General features: G+C 38.3%; 1 protein-coding gene across 1 annotated transcript; it reads left to right on the top strand.

Annotated features, from left to right (window-relative positions):
• Window positions 1-745: 745 nt before the first annotated feature.
• LOC101860012 (elongation of very long chain fatty acids protein 4) lies at window positions 746-8044 on the top strand. Its single transcript, XM_013080982.2, has 8 exons — window positions 746-960; window positions 1942-2044; window positions 2738-2925; window positions 4213-4296; window positions 5415-5471; window positions 5870-5984; window positions 6820-6947; window positions 7733-8044. Exons 2-8 carry the CDS (start codon window positions 1999-2001, stop codon window positions 8036-8038), a joined length of 924 nt encoding a protein of 307 aa, XP_012936436.1. The 5' UTR covers window positions 746-960; window positions 1942-1998; the 3' UTR covers window positions 8039-8044.
• Window positions 8045-14611: the final 6567 nt, after the last annotated feature.

Genomic DNA, 14611 nt, shown 5'->3' with positions numbered 1-14611 from the left:
TTTCAGTTTCAGGCGATCGAGTCGGGCGATCAAGGATACCACGTTTACGATGATTTGACAGCAGTCTCCTGGGAGCCAAGTGGCCTCGTGTCTAACGAAATCTAGATTTAGTTGTTGATTTATCATCATTTGGAACAACAGTACAAGCCCACTTAAACTTAATTAAATAAGGGAACACATCAATGCACAAGAGAAGGAAGTAGCCTATAAATAACAAACCCACTTCGCCTTTTTATACTAGATTAGATCTACAGGCTTACCAGATCTACACTACACAAATACACACATACCTTGCGACACGCCTTCCTGCTGGATTTATTTTTACACTGGAGACCCTATTTCTAGATCTAGTCTTGTTCACTGTCAATGGTGAGGCGTAGGCTACAGTCAATGGCCCATCAGTCCAGTCAGTGATCAGCAGATCAACTTGAATTGAAGTCTAGACTCTATGTCTATAGAAGAGTCTTAACTATGTTTAGTATTGAATTCGAGCGCTTCAACGTGCAGCACTGTCAGGATCTAGCACTTAATAATCTGTTAACGTAACCATTACCATTGAGGCTCTCCGGTTTACGCATTACAGCCACAAATAATACGAGATAAAAGAGAAATAGCATAAAAAATGTCGGGCGCCGAGTCTGCAGCACAGAGCTTCTCGTGTATTGAATGGTGCTGGCGTAACCTGACGTAACACATTACATTGCAGTCCACCCAGTGACAAAGTTCCGTCCAACAGAACCAAAATAACATCATGCACCCAAGAGCCGACACAGGGCGTCGTAGCACCAAGAACATAGAATTGTGGTCGTTGACTAAGTTAAGCACTAGGAAAGACAACTTACCAGATGTGTAAAAAGTAAAAGAAATCCCTGAGGTCACTGGTTACTTTGTAAAAACTATCGACTGCTAGAAACAGGAAAGCACATGTTATCGTTGCTACCAACAACAGCGTACACAGAGGTAAGCATGTAATGTTGGTATTGAGAGAAATGCCGGTATGGAGAGGGTCAACCAATGAAAACTACGATAATCTTGAGTGGTTTTACATTGATTGGTCAAAATGACCGAGTTGGTCATTTCATATTCATGGTGACCTTTGACACGCATGTCGAGTGAGGCATGAGGGTTCAACTTGTTGACAGAAAAGTTTCTTTTTTGTGTGGACTGTCGTCGCCTTTATTTATATATAAAATAAGCATTATATGAACTTTTGTTGTTGGCTGGGTTTTTTGTATGTCCTAGAAGAAAGGTCGACAACAGGGGTAAGTTCTCAATCTCTGTTGTGGCTATTTGTTGTCGAAAGAAACCCATGCCATATACTCGTTGCTGCAGTCGCAGTGCCTCCTAAGCTATCTCTACAAGACAAGTGTAGAAGAGTAGCCTACAATTTGTCGAGGGAAACTGATGAATGATTTAGATCTAGATATAGATCTAGTATTTAGAACAGCTGAGGTTAGGCTAATAGTAATAGATAGATGGTGGTGTGCTTTGGTAACGGCTCTTTTGCATGCATATCGTCAACATAAATGTGCATGTTTTACGACCCATCGACTAAAATTATGTACTTTAGGAGGCGGGCTGCTTTGACTGGCCTTGGTCTGCCTGATAGTGGAGTGGGGGTTCGAGCCAGGACTGTCCTCTTCATAGTCCAGCGTGATGTGAACTGAGAGCTAATGGAGTGTCTTCCAGATCTGCATACTGAGAAGAATAGGGCCTATATGATATGTAGAATATAATGTCAGATGACAACCTGAATCCAAAGATTTACATGATGTCGATTTGTGTACTTTCACATTTGTTTTCAGATAGATTAATATTATGTAGGCTACGACAAAAATAATTTTTAGAATTAACTGTTTGAGGGTTGAAGGTTTTGCTTTCCCATATCCCTCTGCACACACGCATGACCATTTTTTTTTGTTGCTTTTTATCTTTCTTCAGGTGCTAACCACGGAAGTAAAGGACTTGTGAGCAGCAGAACTGATTGAATACTTCATAATGGATGTCATCCGTAAATATTACAGTGCCACAATGCGCAAAGCAGGTTAGTTAAACGTCTGAGAGATATGGGTGCTAGTTTTCCCTACTGCAATCATAACTGTCATGACCTTATGCAGTTGCAAGTGCTGTAAAACACTTATTAAAAAAAAAACCAACTGCTTGGCCACCTGTCCATAACAATTTAATGACCTTTACAAAAGACCACTTCCTGCTCTTCCCCTCGCTAATTTTTTTCACATCATGTACACCGTCCAATATGCCTGCTTGTACAAGACGGCCACTTTTCTTGTTGACAATGGTCAGTCGTCTGGGACAATTTCGACGATTCACAGATAAGACTTAGATTTCAATCAAATATATTGCACACCCCCTTCTTGTGAAAGCTCAAACCTTTTTTTGTGAAGCTCTACGTATATGTACATTGATTCCACTTGTGTTGAACTCGCTTGAGTTGATCTTCGGTTAAGTTGATCTTTTTTTCGGTTTCCAGCTCCTGATCTTCTTCTTTACAGATCCCGATGGATAAGTTAGACTGTGGATGAGTTGATCTTTTTTTCACTACCCTGACGATACCGACTCATCCATAATCAATTGCACTAATTGGTCCTTCCTATTTATACGATTCCTCTCTTGTTTATTAAGACTGAGACTTTTTGTTTCCAAATATGATTGAAAGTCTTGATTTGATGTGTTCTCTCCATTTTAAATTTACATCCTTTTCTCCCATTTTTAACAGATGACCGTGTGGCTGACTGGTTTCTCATGGACTCTCCGCTCCCAACCATCGCTGTAGTTGCTCTTTATCTCGTTTTTGTCATACAAGGACAGACCTGGATGAGAGACAGAAAGGCGTTCGACCTCAAGCCGCTTCTTGTTTTGTATAACTTTGGACTTGTGCTGCTAAGCGTCTATATGGTGATTGAGGTAATCAATCCACTCAACCTGACATAGCTTTTTGTTAATGCTGTTATTGGCTTTAATAATAGTTTAAGGACTGTTGGATGAGCAGATCATGAGTTCAATTCTTCACAGAGCTGGCACAGTCACCTTAGAAAAACTGTTTGTGCAGTTACATTTACTTCTTTGGCCCACTGTCATTTTTGAGTATAACTGGGTTGCACACACTAGTCTTAACTAAGCGTATAGGAGTTTCTTGATTTGGTTTTATAAAGGCTTTGAAAGTAAGAAGGCACAGAAAAGGGATAAAAGTCTTACCACTGTATGTCATAATAAAAATGTTCTATCTTAAAATAACAAAGTATAGAACCAGATTGTTGCTTTCGAAGACAAACAAGCTGACAGACAAAGTAATACACATGTCCAGTTTATTGTTAATAACTACAAGAAAAATATTGATTGATAAGAAAAAAATATTTTTTCAGACCAATAATTAATTTCTATTTATTTTGGAGAGCCGGAGTTAAATTACCCTTTAATATATGTAGGCCTAGGTGTGTAAGGTTAACATAGGGCATTTTATGTGTAATAGATAGAGGAGGAAGGGGAGGGAGGAAGAGGCTGAGATAAAAGAGTGAATTGAGGTTATTTGAGGTTAACTTGTTGAATTTACCCAAGTGATCGTAGTCAGCATATCGTCGCCTGAGAGCTATTTTGTCCAATGTGCCTCTTTACTTAAGTACACTTTGGTCAAAATAGTTCTGAGGCGAAGATATTTCTGAGAACATGGTATGATGATTGTCTCCGTTGAAAATGACTTTCTGAGTGTCTCATGTTAGAGCTGTATTTCCACACATTTCTGCTCCCAACTCAAAAGATGCACTAAATTCCCTGATTAGAAGATAACAAGTCACTATCTTTCGCCTGGGAACACAACACATCCCACTGAATTCCTACCTATGTAGGATCCGCAAGTATACCCCATCTGACTGCTCGTTGTGTGACTGCCAGGATGAAACAGTATCACTATCACACCACCTCTTTGTCTGCCCTGCACTTATTGACCTGCGAAGTACCTACCTACCTGCCTCCCCAGATATTGGAAATACTTTATACAGCGACAAAACGCAGCTGATAAAAACCTGTTAATTCGTTGCCATATATCGACAGGCTGAAGGGCTAGAACTCAGATGGCCGTTGGATGGGAAAAAGAAGAGTGTCTCAAGTAGAGGGGTTGTTATACTTAAAAGCGAAAGCTGAAAATGATCTGCAATGGTGAAATGATGTGCTATTTTTTCTTTGTTTCTTCTGCAGCTGATCTTGAGTTCTTGGACTGTGCCAGAGTTTAGCCTGACATGCCAGGCAATGGACTATTCAGACAACCCGTACTCCGTCAGGGTGAGCTCCTCTGCTGTGTGGTCGACTTCTTTACTCATAAACTTTTTTTGTGTTTTTGTAAGTGTTTTTACGGCGCTCGCGACTGCATCAGGTCATATGAGCGCGCGGGACACATTAAACTCTTTCAGTTGGTGGGAAATTTTGAATTTTGCCCAGGTGGCGGCCGAAGCCTACTCTTATTGATTTTAGACCACCAAGGGATCTTTAACGTGCGCAACTTGCACACGGGCCCTCCGCGATTTTTCGCCCTTGTCCGAGAAGGCTAGGTGTAGATCTTTTCTACCAGAAGATCAGGGGTGTGGCTGAAAGACAGCAGTAAGAAGAAGCCAAGGAGTAGCAGTAGAAAGGCTGTAGAAAGAATCAGGAGCCCAGAGGAGGGGGGCAAAGGAGATGAGGGAGTGGGGGCAGAAAGAGGAGACGAAAGCAGACGACAGAACATTGCTAGAGAGCAGGAAAGGAGGTGAAAGGAGACAAATTTAGAGAAGAAAATTTATTGGTCACTACCCGGAATCGAACCCGGGACCTTTGAATGAGAGGCCAACACCTTAACCTCTAGGCCACGAGAGCCCCTCATAAACTTTGAAAAAACAGATTTGTTTTGCTTTTAAAAGTTGTATGATGGTTTTGTTTATCTTCGCTGCGAGCGCCGTAAAACCTCTACTAAAACAAAAACAAACATTTGTTTATCTTCCTCTGTGATGGAAAATTAGTTTGCAATGGCAATGTTATCTCCCATTCTGGTAAGTTTTGGGATCTTCTTCTCATACCCCTAGCTAGAGTTCATGGAGTAAATTCTCGATGACAGCAGCTAGACAGTCAGTCCGATGTCGCGCACAAACTGTGCAGTCCGCTTTAAATCTGAGAGACTGCCATAGAGCTTTCTCTCTTGGAGTAAGTGACTGACTGTAAGGTCTTCATCTCACAGTGCCATTGATTTTTACGTACGTGGCCATTTTATCATTGTAGAACTCAGAATAATAATCCATTGGCTGACTGGCATTCACGTGCTGTTTTCTAAGTATATTTATACTGACCAGAGTAGCTTCAATTTTGGTCGGAATTAATTAAGAAATTTGCTCTAACAGACATAACTCGGTTTATGTTATCTCCTTTTTCAGCTTGCCAAAGTATGCTGGTGGTTCTATTTCTCCAAAATTGTCGAACTAATGGACACGGTATGTAGGTCATTTGACTGCATTATTTAAACTTGTACACAACATTTGGATGAAGTCTCATTTTTTTTTTTTTTCATTTTGTTCTTTTGTCTGTTCCTTTTTTCCCCCATCCCTTTCAACAAATTGATTTTCTCAATTTTTTTTCCATTTGAGTGATGAAAGTACATTCAACTTCTTAGTAAATTGTGTCTTAGATGACAAACTTTTCATTCTTCTTATGATGAAGTTCATGTTATAGATTTATATTTATATCCGTTTTTTTAAGCATAAATCATTTTATATCAAGAACAAATTATTTATGATGTTTTGTGTTTGGTTTTGATTCTTTTTCTGGTTTTCAGGTTTCTATAAATAAGCATAATTTTTATATCAACATTGCCATTGGTTTTTTTTTCCAGGTTTTCTTTGTGTTGCGAAAAAAGAACAATCAGATTTCTTTTCTCCACGTGTACCACCACACTACCATGCCTCTGCTCTGGTGGGTCGGCGTCAAGTTTGTTCCTGGAGGAGAAGGTAGAGATTTGTCTTACTTACAGTATTTTATCGTCCTTTTATTTTTACATATTTTTATGTGAAGGAGATACCTTTGAAAATGAGATTAATGCAACTTTACAAAATGTTCAAGATACAATTTTTATGAACATGGCTTACCTTGCAAATTTAACAACCAGTCATTGCTGTCTGCTCTTGGATTTATACTTTTGGTTATGTTTCTGTTTGAATTTGTTTCTTTTCACATCATTTTGCCAGCTTTTGTTGCATCACATATAATGTAGTTTGATCAAGTTCTTTTGAAAATTGTAATGACTCTTCCTTCTGTCTTTTTAAAACATTTTTCCCAGTATGTTGTGCTAACTTGCTCCAAACTTTAACTCCGCAACAGCAATGATGAGCAAAGTCGGTTGGGGAGAGAATACCACCATTTAATGTGTTCCTTCTTTTATTTCTTTCTGATGCATCTGTATGTTTCGCTTTTTTCCTGCACTTAATGACCATTGTAAATTTAATGATGAAAAAAATAAATTACACTTTATTGATCCATGTAGGGAAATTTTTTGTTACAATAGCAAACATTAAAACATAATTACAGAATTGAACACACTAATTCATTAAAACAATTAATTTTTAAGATGTGATGTCTTTTTCGTTGTAATGCGCATTGAGCATCTTTTAGAAAATGGAAATGCGCAGTGTAAATGCTATTTATTATTATTATTATACCAATTACACAATTGTACACCAAAGCAGATTAATTTTATTGTGCCGATATGCTTCAACTTCAAACTTAACTTTTACAAAACAACATTGAAAAGTGTTCCCTGCTCTCTCTCTCTCTCTCTCCGTGCAGCGTTTTTCTCCAGCACCATCAACTCGGGCATCCACGTGCTGATGTACCTGTACTACATGCTGTCGGCCATGGGCCCCGCCATGCAGCCCTACCTGTGGTGGAAGAAGTACATGACCACCCTACAACTGGTACGTACAGCATCTCTGACGCTGGCGATTTGGGGAACTCTGTACATGCCGAGGGTGCGGTGGCGGAGCGGTTAGGGCGCTCGTCTCTGAAGCGGAAAGTCCGGGTTCGAGCTTCGGTTGGGATTCCAAATTTTTTTCGCCCCCTCCTGCCTGCCCATCCAGCAGTAATGTTTATCTGACTTCGAGTTGGGGAAGTAAAGGCGGCGTGGAAAGGAACTGGCCACCTTATCACGATATGCTGAAGGCCCAGGAAGTTGTCTCACTAACATGGCAATTCCCAATGTCCGGATCGGAGTCGGGAACAGCTTTACTTAACTTTGCTTTCCATGCCACTCGCTGGTGAAGACAATATCCTGTGCAAACAAAACAACCACAAACAAAACAAATAACCACTTCACAACACTCCCCCCCCCCCTCCCAATCAATGCAGTTATAAATCCGAAGTTGGAACAGATCAGCTGATATTGTCTTCAGAGGAGCATATTATGTTTGGTCCTGTAAACATTACTTTTTTTTGTTGTTGTAAATCAATTTGGGTGGTTGGCAGGTTCTCCGGTGTGGTTTGTTACTTCTTTCCTATCAAACATCTACTATCCTTATCTCTCCTCCTTCTTTTTTGTGTTTGTTACTCTCTTGTAACACCTCTAATTTTCGGCATTTATATTACTCAATTGTGTTACTACTAGTACAGTAAAACTCTTACCAAAACATAAAACATGTAAATCACTCATTATATATATATATATATATATATATATATATATACGAATATCTTTATATTACAGATCCAGTTCTGGACGGTGATGTTCAAGACGTGCTACGCCATCTACGTACACTGCGACTTCCCGGTCGAGTACGGTTACGCCCTGGTAGCGTACACAATGTCTCACATCGTTCTGTTCTCCAACTTCTACTACCACACCTATCTCCTCCAAGCTCGCCGCAAGAAAGACGATGGCCCCAACGCTGGGTCGTCTATAACCAAGGAGGGTAACAACAGCAACAGCAACAAGCAAGCAAATGGAGTGGAAGCTGTGCGTAATGGCTCCGCTGAGAAAGTTCAGATACGAAAGCAGAGGAGATTTGATTAGTTTTCTGTAACTTATCGAGTTGTTTGGCTTTCAAGAAATGAAGATATACCACTTATCCTTCTGGGACATCCTTTCTCTATAAGAGAAATGATTATACACCTAGTGTGGACTGTTGATTTACGCTTAAACCACAAAGCATTACATTGATAACTTTTCCCTGAAATTTTATGACACAGTCAGGTATTGAAATGTTGAGAACAAGTTCCTCAATTTTATCTTGATATAACTTAATATAATAAGAGAAGACAATCGAGCGCTGGTGTTATTAAATGAGTATTATAATCCTTTTAGGTGTCTGTGATGCAGTTTACTCACACTTTGCTGTTGTTTTATACTTAATTTTTACAAGATTTATTTGAAAAGCTAAATAATGTTCTTAAACTTAAAGCGAGAATTATTATGTATTTGTGCAGCTATACGTTTCTCTAAACTGAATAAGAAAAGGATCTAAGAGGCTTACTTTTTCTGTCAGAAAATCTGTGACATATTACACGAGACAGCTTTTTCTAATGATGTGATCATAGAAATGTGCCCAGTGCCTTATCTTTTTCATTTTTTGTCAGAATACTCTTACAAAATGCAGGTTGTTTGAAGGGACAACTCTAAGAGATCAGCATTCTTTTCTTATCCTTTAGGAAATTTTGTGTGCCATATTCAGTTGAAACACGAAGCATTTTAATTTTTTTAATAGCTACCGTATTTTTGTGTAGTTGAAGTATACATTTAATTTCTCACTTTGTACTAGCGATCATAACCGATGTATCATGTTGAAAGGATTTGTGAAAATGTCTAAAAGCGCGCTATAGAAAAAGAGATTGTTGTGCTCATTATGTCAGATACAAATGTTTAGGTATTTTCATTATATAGTGTTAATTTTCCTAATCATAGATCATGAAATAGAGGAGTACTTGGTTTATAAATGTTATGTTCTTCTTTTTTTCTTTTTTTTTTTCAATATAAAACTCAAAAATGCGTGATATAATTGTTTTTCCCATTCCATATTTTGCCTGTAAAAATTTTGAAGACAATCAGAGCAGCTGGGAAAGATTAAAATGGATGTAGATAAATAGTTGTGAAATTATGGTATATAGTAACATTACAAAAGTAGGAAAAAAGATAGAGGGTGACTAGGTGTGTTACATTCATTGTGAAAAGCACGTCAAAGGTAATTATTGGCTGATTGATATGCTACCATGTAGATAGCCCTAGTGGTTCATGTGTTTGTTTTAGAGCCTGGAAGTTTTAAGAGATCTTAAGATTCCCCCTACCTTTATATTTGCAATAGAAATGGAAAATTCTGTCTCTTTTTATTAAGTAATCAAAAGAATGTGTAGTATGATCATGTAGTAGTTTAGCCAGGAATTTGTATGTATTGGTTAAAATGAATCAATGGATTATTTACTATTTTTTATGATGTGGAGAAAATGTTGTTTATCTGTTTTTATACTTTCCTATTGTCCTGAAAGATGACATTTTCCTTGAGTCTGTGATGATCTTAAAACTTATACAACTGCTATTGCTACATTTGACTACTGTCACGATTAATCCACCTCACCTTCTGTCTCCATTTCTATTTCTGTGCAACAAATTTATCAACACTGTGTCCTGCGCACTGTTTTTTTATCTGTTCCATTATCAGATACATTTATAAATATAAAGATTAACGTCAGCAATTTATAAAACATATCAATGTTTTGAAGTATACTACTGTTATGTTTTGAGAAGCAAGAAACAAGTGAGTTTATTCTGCTCCATATTTGCTGTGATCATCTGCTGATTGTCATTTTCACATTGCATAGTGTATGTCATTGTAAATTTCTGAGGGTGTGTCCCATCCATCGCCACTTTCTTAGTCTTATTTCTACTTCTTTTGTCCTGTCCTTTCCCACAGCTCTTCATTCATCTGTTGATGAAAGCCTGGACTTTATTCAGCGCTGTCCCCCCAGGGGCAGTGCCACTGACTGAAATGTCTTTAGGCCATTCCCAAAGGGGGGACATATCTCGTTCAAGCATAGAAGAATTGTAAATGGGCTCACTCATGTCACGCTCATAACTGTGCCTGATCTACAACAGGGAACTGCTGCTTTTTCTTTCCTGATCCTTACTATTGTCATTTTTCCTCTACTTCTTTTGTATGTTTGTCACTCCCTTGTGACCTATTTTGGGGTGCCTTGATAGTCTTTGTGCTGTTGAAGCTAGAGAGGTGAGCAGAGAAAGTCTGATTCCCTGTAAAGACTTCTCTGTTGACACCCACCCCTTGGTGCTCATATGACCTTATGCAGTTGCGAGTGCCGTAAAACCCTCTACTATAAAAAAAATAATAAAAATTCAGCGCTGTCTTTGTTGTCTTCCAAGTTTCGCAGCCGTAGAGGAGCACAGACTTGACAATTGGAATGAAAGAGTCGAACATTGGTGCGCAGTGAGATGTTGCTTGCTTTACTTTCCAGACTTTTGATAATTCCTTGAATGCTGACCTTGCCTTGGCGGTTCTTGCTTTCACATCTGCCTGAGTTCCAACTTTACCATCGATGACACCATATAAATTAATAAGTGAATAATATTAAAGCGATTTACAGTTCAGTTTAATCGGAGATGGACTTTAGATTTAGAGTACCTGTCTTTTATAGAACATTACGTACAGTGCTTAAAGGAAGGTTCATCCTGTTCCATCGCGGTACCACATCTTATGTGGGACTTTACATGATGTTGGCATGCAAAGTATGTAATTCTTTCTATTTTGTAGCACTAACTGCTTGTTTATTTATAATATATTGGTAAGAATTGCTTTGTGAAAACATCTAAGTGTGTTGAATTTTCAGGTTGTTTTGTCTTTTCATGAAACTTGGTAATCATGGAATGAAAATTTTTGGTTTTAAAGCTAAATGTGATGACATAAAAAATGTGAATATATTTTTATACCTTCTTTGATATATTATAATATGTGTACAAAAAAAATCGAGGCCTTTGCCAGTGCTTTACTTATATAACCTACCCTACCCCCACCCCCATCCCCACCCCCACCCCACACTCCCACTCCTACCAACTCCCCAAAGGTTTGCCTTGATTCATCTCTAATGTGATAATGATGAATCCGTGTTGTAGATTTACCAAGGCATTTGTTTTCCATTTTCTTCCATATTTTTTGGTAAATTGTCAATTTAAAAAATAATTTGTTTTGCTAAACTTCAGTAATAGATGTGATTTTACCTTTTTGGTTACGTGAAATATGAAAGATATTTAATTACTGTTTTTGGGGCAATTGAATTCTTTTGTTTTACTGTGTTTATTGATTCTTGAGAGTGATGCGCATTTCTTTCTTATTTATTTTACTTCTGAAAATACCATAATATATGATAATAATAGATAATAATTATGTAAAGCTGTATGATTTTAATCCCAGCAGGCGAAAACAGAAAAGTTTATATCATTATTATGCATATATATATGTATGTTGATGATGAGGTTTGAGAACAGAAGGCAGAATAGATTTGTTGACCAATGAAATCATCTGAGTTCACTGTAGGCTACCACTGGCAAAGTAAAAATGTTATAATAAATGAAGACGGGTAAATCAAAAGAAAACAGATGAAAATTAGAATTATAATATTATGATTAGGAGTGGAATTTCAAAAACAAATGGAAAATGTCTCTGTCTAATGTTGTTGTTGTTGTTGTTGTTGTTATCGATCCAGCAACAGCTGGGCTCTTGCCCTTCTGTCCAACCCTTTGTGTAATATTATCTGTACTCTTTCTTATGTTTTTCTCACTAGTGATGTCAGACTTTCAACAATTATTCATTCAAGTTGTCAAAGTAAATTGGATCAAGTGCTGTATATTCACAGGGATCTCAGTACTTACATTCATCATTGTAACAGAGTGCAGTGATTCAAGAAAGTGTGTGCATTTATTCTGGTAGATGTTTGGTTATTCATTGGGAACCCTTATTCATTATATATAATACAAGGCCTGTTTTTATCAATGAGTTTTTTTGTGTAATTCAAGACTAACAGACAAAAACACATGGTGTACAGTATATTTATATTTTTACAGTTAGTTAGTTGGTAAAATCTACATAAACTCCCTCTCGTGGATTTTTTATGAAGTGACCAACAAGTGATGATCTGTGCCAGGATTCCTCTGACAAAAACCTTTGCTTTTATTTGCTGTTGTATCCTGACTTAATCTCTAACCAACTGTTCCAAACTGAATTGTGTCGTTTACTTTCTATGTGAATTTAATGTTTTTAGATGACTCACTTTTGGTCGTATTTTAGCCCATATTTTTTATCTCCAAATAGATGCCTTGTCTTACTTTTTGTACACAGCTCAACAACCTTCTGACTCTACGTTTTCTAGATCTATACACATTACTTTTGATACTTCCTTTACGGATTTTCTTATTTCTGATCTTTTTACGTGTGCAACATTTAAAATAAAACGTTTTTGGTAAAGTTATGTGTTGTGTGGTTTATTTTTGTGTCTGATGGGTTTTAGATCTTATAAACTCTGAATCTGGTGTCTGAAGTGTGCTTTGCTCTATAATTATAGTCTTTTACTGGTGATTTATTTGTTGGACTTGAATTTGTCCAGATTTTGCCCGATTTCTTGATCGTATTTTTAAAAAAAATCAGTACAATAATCTCCGCCTAAGAAAAGATCCCACTGCTTAGGATCCTGGTTCGCATAAGATCCTGCTGATCTACGAAAACAGAATTTATATTTTTTTTCTGCACGAAAGTCAGCCCTAAGACCCCCTCTGAAGGTCTACATTCGGCTAGCTAAGGTCCCGCATATCAGATCATAATTTACGGAATAAAAACCCACGCGGGCACTGTTGATCAACCAAGAGTGGAAATCTGCGATCATTGGACTGACTGCCCGTTGCGTCACAGATCAACCACTCTCGTGAATGTGATCACATCATGTCCGTTGTAAATCTCCGTGAAACGGACGCTACAATGTTTGCCCCAGACGGGATCACACACCGAGGTGTGAACTGAACTGACCGACGCGTTTCTTTTCCCCAAACATCGCACTCGCATCTGAGCTCTCCACCTAAGCTTACATCACTCGCTGGGTGGGTAAAGCCGACAAGTTAATAATAATAATAATAATAATAATAATAATTGCATTTATATAGCGCATATCCATGCTCCAGAGCTTGCTCTATGCGCTTTACAACTATCATTACCCCAGCAGACCCTCTGAGAAAACTCAGAAACATTCTCAGCTTCCGTGGAAGTAAAGAAGTAGGACCTACCAGCAGCGCCCCCCTCCCCAACCACCCACCACGTTAGGACTTTCTGTGCAGAGAGTGTAAAACAGAATGTGAGACAGTATGGTGAAATCAGGCCCCCATCAAAATACAGAAATCAGAAAAATAGGTCTTTTTCCACCAGTTTGGTAAATTGTATCGATTTTGTATTAGTTTTGGGGCTCAACCTCTTGTATGTCCATAAAAACACATTTCCATCCGAATGTCACAGAAAAACATAGATCAAAGGCACAAAATGAGTCATTTTCCTGTTTTTCATTGCAGCAGTTGTCTTTACTCCCGAATTTGAGAGACAGACTGAATTTTAATTCGTGTGGTCACAACACAATTGTGCATAACGACATAGGCGGGGGAACTCGGTCAGAGATGGACACCTGTAAATTTTGGGCAGGTGAAAAGGGGAGGATAAACTGGATACGCATAAATCTTGAGACTCACGATAGGATGATAATACGTGAAACTGGCATGCCTCATGCCACTGTGATTGGTCATTAAGGTTGATCATCTTTTTCTCGCCAGAAGTCAAAAACTCACCCAGAGGTCACGCCAGTTAATTTTAGTTTTAGAGTAAAGGGTGACCTTTTTACCTGTTTTGGGGCTGACCATGAGTCACCGTGGATTCTTCCATTGGTGTGTCGTCTAAGATCCCGTTCGCCTAAGGTCCCAAACACCGGGATCTTAGGCGGAGACTACTGATGTATTTGGTATGGCCACCATTCTGGTTCACAATAGTGACCGTGCGTTATCTCACGGACCTTGTAATTTTTTGTCTTCTTGAGGACTCCATTCCATGCACTAGAACGAGACTTTCAAATAGTTCCTTGGATGTCCGAGCTGCTGGCTTCGTTGCCCAAACTGCACACCCTGTTTTCAAATCCCTTTAGCTGCGAGCATTTCGCTCTTGGCAGCGCAGTGCCTCCCTCAAGAAACCACAAGTCCTTGTCATAGATCTATTCTGGTCAACGCCAGAGTCACTGCACACCCTGGAATATCCCACAAATGTTCTGTACAGTTACAGTCCATGTCTAGATATTTACAGCAGATCACTGACTGTCCTTTGCAGTAAATTGGGAATAACGTTACTTAATTAAATTGCAAATAGATGTTATTTAAAAGTTATATTAAACTACTGAATTTTTTACCCTGAATTCTTAACATTTTAATAGAGATATTGACCAAATCAAACCATGCAATGAACTGTTGTGAATGTAACCAACTTGCTCCTCGAGACCATAATGACCTTATGCAGTTGCGAGCGCTGTAAAACTCTTACTAAACTAACTACATGTGACAGCAGAT

This window comes from Aplysia californica, unplaced genomic scaffold (genome assembly GCF_000002075.1).
Source record: "Aplysia californica isolate F4 #8 unplaced genomic scaffold, AplCal3.0 scaffold00109, whole genome shotgun sequence".
NCBI lineage: Eukaryota > Metazoa > Mollusca > Gastropoda > Aplysiida > Aplysiidae > Aplysia > Aplysia californica.
This window is presented reverse-complemented; position numbering and strand designations above follow the sequence as displayed.

Coding starts and splice junctions, on each gene's coding strand:
- LOC101860012 (XM_013080982.2), top strand. CDS start 1,999: ATGGATGTCATCCGTAAATATTACAGTGCCACAATGCGCAAAGCAG. Junction 2,045..2,737: donor TGCCACAATGCGCAAAGCAG/GTTAGTTAAACG, acceptor CATTTTTAACAG/ATGACCGTGTGGCTGACTGG. Junction 6,948..7,732: donor ACATGACCACCCTACAACTG/GTACGTACAGCA, acceptor TTTATATTACAG/ATCCAGTTCTGGACGGTGAT.